This window comes from Anopheles cruzii, chromosome 3 (genome assembly GCF_943734635.1).
Source record: "Anopheles cruzii chromosome 3, idAnoCruzAS_RS32_06, whole genome shotgun sequence".
NCBI lineage: Eukaryota > Metazoa > Arthropoda > Insecta > Diptera > Culicidae > Anopheles > Anopheles cruzii.
Genome location: NC_069145.1, coordinates 76,171,973 through 76,179,513, shown reverse-complemented (window position 1 = coordinate 76,179,513; position 7,541 = coordinate 76,171,973). Strand labels below are relative to the sequence as shown.

The window sequence follows — 7,541 nt, the reverse complement described above, 5'->3', positions numbered from 1 at the left end:
TATTAATAGAACGCAATACGCGGTGCAGGGAAACGGGCCAGCAGTTTTGAAGACGCTCTGGCCCCAGAAACAAGCTGCCGGTTATGCGATCTGCAATGTGAGGCGCACAGTGTATAAAAATAGATCTTCCGGCTATAGAGATTCGCCGGACGGGCCAAGCTCTTTCTCTTCCGTCGACTCTTTCTTTTTGGAGAAATCAAACGCAAATTTGTGTTGAAGATAAAGACTGCCGATTAGGAAACTAGTGCCATAGTGACACGATAATGCTGAAACCATTCGAAGACCCTCCCGAAATCGGTGCCTGGTGCCGTGAAAAACGGCTCGGCAACGGTGGTTTCGGTGTCGTTAGCCTCTGGAGGAACCGAAAAACCCAACAAACGGTCGGTAAGTTCGTTCGTCCCTGCTCTCCAGGGAAGGAATTTGAGATGCTTCAATTGTTCGTCTTTTTTCTTCTCCCTTTCCCGGCCGGTCATCTGCAGCGATAAAGAAATTCCACATGCTGCAAGATAAGAACGAAATTACTGATAAACACTGTGAACGGTGGCGTAACGAGGTGCGGCTGATGACCGAAACGGTACGCAACGATAATATTGTTCGCACGGTTGCGGTCGAGCCGGACTCGTTTGTCCAGGAGCTGCTGCGCCGATCCGCCAACGGACTTCCGGTGCTGTGTATGGAATACTGTGAGGGGGGCGACCTGCGCCGGGTGTTGAATCGGGTCGAAAATTGCTCCGGATTACCTGAGCAGGAAGTGCGCGAAGTGTTGCGTTCGCTGCGCAATGCAATCTCCTATTTACACAGCCTAAAAATAACTCACCGCGACATAAAGCCGGAGAATCTGGTACTTAAGCAGCAGGGTGATCGGTTTGTGTACAAGGTTCGTCCGCTTCTTCTTTTTCTCTTATCAGATCGTATAAATAATAAACTATTCATTGGCGTGTGTGGCGTATCCATTACAGCTCACCGATCTGGGGTACGCAAAGGCGCTTGATAAGCAAAGCTTAAACGCCAGTCTAGTCGGGACGGTTGAGTACATTGCACCGGATCTGATCTACTGTGATCGCTACAATAACTCGGTCGACTACTGGTCGATGGGAGTGATTGCGTTCGAGATTGTCACCGGTGTGCGGCCCTTCATTCCCCACTCGCCGATCACCAAGTGGATGCTGCACGTGCAGCAGAAAAAATCGGCCGACATCGCCATCACGGAGGACAATCGTGAGAACTACACGTACCACAGTGACATTTTCCCCGAAAATCACATCTCCGATGGACTGCGCCAGCAGCTGGAACGTTGGCTTGTGCTGGCCCTCGAGTGGAGCCCCAAACTTCGGGGTTTCGCACCGGACACGGCGACACCGCCAGCGACGACCAAGGTGGTCAAGTTTGCAGAAGATTCGAAAGCTTCCCCTTCGATGGTGTTGAAGATCTTCTCTCTTCTCGATCAACTTCTGGAGCGAAAGTTTCTGACACTTTTCTCGCTCTACGATTGCCGGTGGATGAACGTAGAGGTGACGGAGGATTCGACGATGGGGACGGTTCGCCAGGAGGTATACCGTGCGACCGGTATCCCGGTGAACGAGATCGAGTTCATTCTTCCGCTGGAACAGAAACGATCGCGCATTGAAGAAGGGACGCGCCCGATGGATCTGTGGCTCCCGGGAGTGTACGGCGATGAGCGGCCAATGTTGTACGTGGTTCACGGAGGTAGCGGCGGTGCGATCGTGCAGCGTGACCTGAAGCCTCGCATACCGACGAGTATTACGGACGTGTTTCAAAACATCAAAGTGAAGCTGAAGCCCCACATACTGCGGCAATTTAGCGCCAACGCGTACCACTTTATCGCGCGGGAAGAGCGTCAGTACGTGCTGCTCCTGGACGGCATCCGGAACTATGGGCTGCTGCTGAACGATGGTATCGCGGCGCGGCGCGACGAGATCAACCGGATGAACAAGATCGTGTACGGTATTCTGGGTGGAGTCGAATACCATAAGCTGACCCTTTCGCACGCCCGTGACTCACCCATTCTGCGCAGGGTACGATAAACGCTAATGGCGATCTCTTTGTCTTCGATTTCACTCGATCTCTTTTGTGTTCCCCAACAGCAAATAGACGGTTCCCGGTTTGACGCGGCCTGTAGCGAGTGGGAAGAGAATTGTACGCGCCTCGAGTCCAACGTTCGGAAGGTGGCGGAGATGGCCGATAAGATATGCAAGCGATACGACTCGGTCTTGAAGCGTAGCCGTGATGCTCTCCGGCATCCGTTGTTGGTGCGTGATTCCGATCTACATCAGCAACAACCACAACCTGATTATTTTGGATTGAAAAATGTGGAAGGAAGGTACGAGCAGACCCGGGCTCGCATCATGGAACGGATCACAAACGATAAGACCCACATGGATATGTCGCAGGCTGTGTACGAGTGTTTGAAGCGGCGAGACGTTCTTCTGCGCGATCCGCCGTTTCTTGAGCTGCAACAGTAAGTGGCGCCGTCTGCTCCAACAATATATTGGGTTACTAGATTTCAATCTTGGTCCGTTTGGTTTCCAGGCAACTGCTTGACATTCGCCACGAAATGCAGGAAATTGAAAAGGTGCTTCAGAAGATGCCGGAACTGACGGAAAAGTTTAAACGAGATCTGGCTCGCCTTACACTGCTGCAGCAGGACGGTGTGTGGAAACTGCAAGAAGGAGCTTCCAGCAGTGGCCAAAACTCGATCGTCATTCCAAACGGTTGGGTGCAGTCCATGGAAACAACGAAAGCTTCCGGTAGCTCCGTTCCGGATCTCGATCGAATCCTGCCGACGACAGGCAATGGGATACCCCAATTTTTACTTGGAGGCCCAATGACACCGCTACATGCGGCCCACGGTAGCGATGGGACACCGATCGATGAGAATCTCTTGTGCTTTGGCGAGGGCCCCAATGTAGATGATTTGATCTCGGCCAATGCGACACTGATTATGACGTGAGTGCGCCCTCTGTATGGCTATGGTCATGACGGAGTAATAACTGTTTTCTAATTGCAGGACCAACGATCTGCTGAGTGATAGTTTTACGATGCTGCAGAAGTGAGGCCGACGATGCCAAGCTCGGTGAAAGTATTGTGAATTTTTCTTCCTTAGAGAATGTGCCTCGAAGCAAAATGAATGGTGCTACGGTGATCACACAGGAAGCCTGCGGAAGGAGTGCTGGAATTACCAGTGGGATGGTATAGCTTTAAGCCAGTGAATTGTTTATCCCTATCGCACGAATAAAAACGGAAGAATATTGATTGTTATTTTAAACAGCTATGGTATGTATTTACAGACAAAAAATTATCTCTTCGATTTAGTAACGGGAGAGTTCCCCTACAGAATGTGCCGAGACCTAACTCTCGTCCTTCCTGGTGCCCCACGTGGAAAGGTATTCCATGAGATCGTTTAGTCCTTCGAACTCGGTTCGACTTTTCGGTGGATCGTTGCGTGGCACTCGCGGCAGCACTCGGCCCACGGATTCGCGGAATTCTTGCATCTACAAGAGTCACAATCGTCACAAAATGCGGTCCGGGCCGTTTACACTGGTTCATTGATTTACTTACATTTTTAGCTCCACTCAGCTTCCAGATGCCGAAACAGATTGTCCCCGTGCCGAGCACGGCGTACAGCGTTCCCCAACCAAGAGCGCGCAGCGCTAGGCTTGTGCCGGCTTCGTGCAGCATCAGACTGGCGTGCAAACCTTTGTCGAAGTACTTTGGGTCGGATTTTTTCGCGGACATGATGGCTTTACTGAACCCGGCTATGCCTGCTGTGGCGCCAACTGATGCAAGAAATGCAGCCGCTGTGAATGAATGGAAAATTAAAATTAAGCAGTTTACTATGATGCCCAAGGGGAAGACGAGTGTGAAGTTACCTCTGAATCGGAACTTACGTTCCTCTTCGCTTAGCTCCAGTGGTAACCGGCTTTCGGACTCCATCACGGATTTAAGGGCTGCTAATTCTGTATCTCCGGATTCTGTTCTCTTTTTATGTAATTCGCATGTTTTTTTTGTACGAATCACAAAACCAAAATAAATAAACGTCAAAACATTGAAGAACAGCAGTGAAATATTTCATTCGCTGGACTGTGAAAAGTGTCTTGCACGCAACGTTGCGTTATTGAAAGCGAGAAGCCCTTACTTAAGGATTGGTCTACGTTTGTACAATCTTTTGCAGGTGTTTCGTGTATGCTGAGAAGTTAGTTTAATGGATGAAATGATTTCAGTTCAGAGCCACAAAATGATGAGAATTCAATATGCTTACCAACTGTTTCAGGGCTGTATCGCATGCCTGTTTCAAACGTTTTGACAAGAAACTTAAGAACACAAAGTGTAAATTCAAGACAATGGCCCGCACTGACAACGCAGAGCAAAACGTCAGTCGGCCGTGAATGTGACGTCCGAAAAGTCGCACAGCTACGAAAGCAAACTGCGAAGTCGATTCGCGAAGCGGTCCAAAAAAGAAACACAAATACCTGGGGAAAATTGTAATAAAATCGTTAAAACCTGTGCCTATTGTATGCCACGTCTGAACGTTCGTCAATTGTGCCGATATCGAGAAGCAGTAGCCGTTTTTTTGCTCGGAATAAAACTGACCCGCCAAAGGGTGTGCGCTTCTGTAGTACCTGCCACAGAGTATCAGTGAGTCAATAGCATCATCACCACTTCGGTCGGAAAAGTATCGCGTAATTCGGTTCATTCGGATAGTTCTTCACGGGTACAAGCTGTGTGGCTAACAGAATGGCGGGTTCGTCGAGGTAGGTATTCTACGGGTTGGCCATTGCCAGGTCCAGGTCATTGGTGATATTTGTTTTGTGTTTGCTTCGCTACAGGGACGCTCAGCTCAACAAGGTCTGCTGTTATTCACACCCCGAAGCGCCCCTAATAGAAGACTATCGGGCGGGTGATATGATATGCTCCGAGTGCGGGCTCGTCGTTGGTGACCGGGTAATCGATGTGGGTTCCGAGTGGCGTACGTTCAGCAACGAGAAGGCGGGCGTCGATCCGTCCCGTGTCGGTGGTCCGGAAAACCCACTGCTAAGTGGCGGCGATTTGTCCACCATGATAGGGCCCGGAACGGGTCCGGCATCGTTCGATGCGTTTGGAAGTAGGTGTTAAATGGTCACTATCAATCCGGCGTCTATTTAACCATCCATTGTTTCGATTGCAGCGGCAAAATATCAGAACCGCCGAACGATGAGCAGTTCCGATCGGGCACTGATCGCGGCCTTCAAGGAAATCAGCACGATGGCGGACCGGATCAATCTGCCGAAAACGATCACGGATCGGGCAAACAATTTGTTCAAGCAAGTGCACGACGGCAAAAATCTGAAGGGCCGATCAAACGATGCCAAAGCGTCCGCCTGTTTGTACATCGCCTGCCGGCAGGAGGGAGTGCCCCGAACGTTCAAGGAAATCTGTGCCGTCAGCAAAATCAGCAAAAAGGAGATCGGGCGCTGCTTCAAGCTCACACTCAAGGCACTCGCTACTTCGGTTGATCTCATCACCACCGCCGATTTCATGTCGCGGTTCTGCGCCAATCTCGGTAGGCAAGCAAACAATTGCGCGGCCTTCGTGCAAAAGATTTACGATCACCATCCACCCTTTCTCCTCTAGACCTCCCGAATGTGGTGCAACGTGCTGCAACGCATATTGCACGCAAAGCCGTCGAAATGGACATCGTACCTGGTCGGTCGCCAATCTCCGTGGCGGCCGCTGCTATCTACATGGCCTCGCAAGCTTCGGACAACAAGAAAACGCACAAGGAAATTGGCGACATTGCCGGCGTGGCTGACGTCACCATCCGCCAGTCGTACCGGTTGATGTACCCGCACGCGACAGAACTGTTCCCGGAGGACTTTAATTTCTTCACCCCGATCGACCAGTTGCCACCGGTGTAAGCGGCGGAACTGATACACTGATATGCAATACAATCCTACCGGCAACTAGTCGGATGACCATGCACACTCCGAAGCGCCCGGGTTTTCTCCGATCCGATCGGATGTGATTATGGTACACACTTTTATCTATACTATACTATCATTTTCCCACGATGTCGAACGATACGATTTTTGCCCCTTTCCTGCGTTCGTCACCACCCTCCCATCACAACAAATGTCGCAAACGGGAGTACAAACTTTTCCACAAACGATTGATTTATTTAATGAAGTAAGGTAATGTACACGAGCTATGCGGTGTAAAGTAACACAATGGATACGAAAACATTCACGGGAAGCACACACTTGTCTGGTTGTTCGCGACCCGGCAGACGTCATGCCGGACGTGTGATTGACAAAAGACGGATCGGGTCACACATCGGGATCGTCGTTTTGGGAGCGCAAAGGTTTGCGCCCTTCCGTGTTCCATTCTCTCGTACAAAGATCCACCGTTGGGTCTCCCGGGCGGGAAAGGGTGATCGTTCGTCTAGCTTAAATCGGCGCCAACTGGCGGCACCTGATGCGAAGGAAATGTATTATTTTTCATTGGTCATTTACTTCTCTATGTAAGATTTATTTACTTAGTTGGAGATGTTAACTTTATTATGTTTCACGCTAGTGTAGCACTCGCGCACCAAGCAAAAAAAAGAATAATGGTGAGTAAAATAGTAAATACGAGATGAACTGATTTATAAGTGAAATAAAGAAAAGGAAGAGAACCAAATCCTGCCGAGTGATGGGTTTCCATTCCATGTTTTATCCGAAACAATGTAGCAGAGCGAATGCTGGGACCATCTTCTGGGTGAAGCGCGCCAAGCCGCGGTAACATAAACATTGAACTCGATCTCGATCGTTTATGCTGAGCACAGCAAAAAAGATAACGTACGGTACCACAGAATTAAGACTAAGTGCGCTGAGTTTGATCAAGATCTAATATCAATAGCATTCCAGACGCGGATGCGAGAGGTACTATTCGCATAACGCCATGTAGTTCGATCAGTTGAATCGTTCAGTCGTACAGTTGAATACAGTGATTTCATATATATGCCGACAATATTGAAGATGGCCACTGTGAGATCTGAAAAGAAAAGAGTGTAAAAGTTTATCATTACATTTCAGTTATATTTGGCATTCGCCGTTAGTAGACGCTTCGGAATATACGCACAAATTCAACAATCCAACATGTTGTTTGCAGGGTAAAGTTTCACAAAATTGCAAACCAACCGCAGCCATTGTTAAATAGTTTCTCTTTTCACTGTAGCGATAAAGAAGCGAATGATAGAATCCATTGCCCGTATCATCCCGTTTCCGGGTTGGTGGGTGATTGGGATACGGGCGATTTGATTTGTCCGGAGTGCGGCCTAGTCGTAGGCGATCGGTTGATCGATCCATCGTGCGAATGGCACCAATTCACCGATAGCAAGAAACGAACGAATGCTTGCTGTGTTGGAGGCTCCAATTTTGGCCAATTTTGGCTACTGAACGGCGAAAATCTATCGACCATAGTGGAACCAAGCAAAGGTTAACGAGCACCCACTCAAGTTACTGCAAGGATCTGTTTCACAATTTCACATTTTAGGATACACTTTC

General features: G+C 49.3%; 3 protein-coding genes across 3 annotated transcripts; 2 read left to right on the top strand and 1 right to left on the bottom strand.

Moving 5' to 3' along the window:
- Window positions 1-85: 85 nt before the first annotated feature.
- Window positions 86-3,249, top strand: LOC128274504 (inhibitor of nuclear factor kappa-B kinase subunit beta). The gene is made up of 6 exons (XM_053012727.1): window positions 86-384; window positions 480-877; window positions 960-2,036; window positions 2,106-2,479; window positions 2,551-2,967; window positions 3,029-3,249. Exons 1-6 carry the CDS (start codon window positions 264-266, stop codon window positions 3,072-3,074), a joined length of 2,433 nt encoding a protein of 810 aa, XP_052868687.1. The 5' UTR covers window positions 86-263; the 3' UTR covers window positions 3,075-3,249.
- A 51-nt stretch (window positions 3,250-3,300) lies between these two features.
- LOC128271018 (transmembrane protein 242) lies at window positions 3,301-4,304 on the bottom strand. Its single transcript, XM_053008448.1, has 4 exons — window positions 4,284-4,304; window positions 3,891-3,999; window positions 3,580-3,818; window positions 3,301-3,512 (listed from the first exon to the last, which is right to left on the bottom strand). The coding sequence occupies exons 1-4, from the start codon at window positions 4,302-4,304 to the stop codon at window positions 3,369-3,371; spliced, it is 513 nt and encodes a 170-aa protein (XP_052864408.1). The 3' UTR covers window positions 3,301-3,368.
- A 185-nt stretch (window positions 4,305-4,489) lies between these two features.
- LOC128274505 (transcription initiation factor IIB) lies at window positions 4,490-6,597 on the top strand. Its single transcript, XM_053012729.1, has 4 exons — window positions 4,490-4,772; window positions 4,848-5,122; window positions 5,186-5,560; window positions 5,632-6,597. Exons 1-4 carry the CDS (start codon window positions 4,756-4,758, stop codon window positions 5,913-5,915), a joined length of 951 nt encoding a protein of 316 aa, XP_052868689.1. The 5' UTR covers window positions 4,490-4,755; the 3' UTR covers window positions 5,916-6,597.
- The last annotated feature ends 944 nt before the right edge of the window (window positions 6,598-7,541 follow it).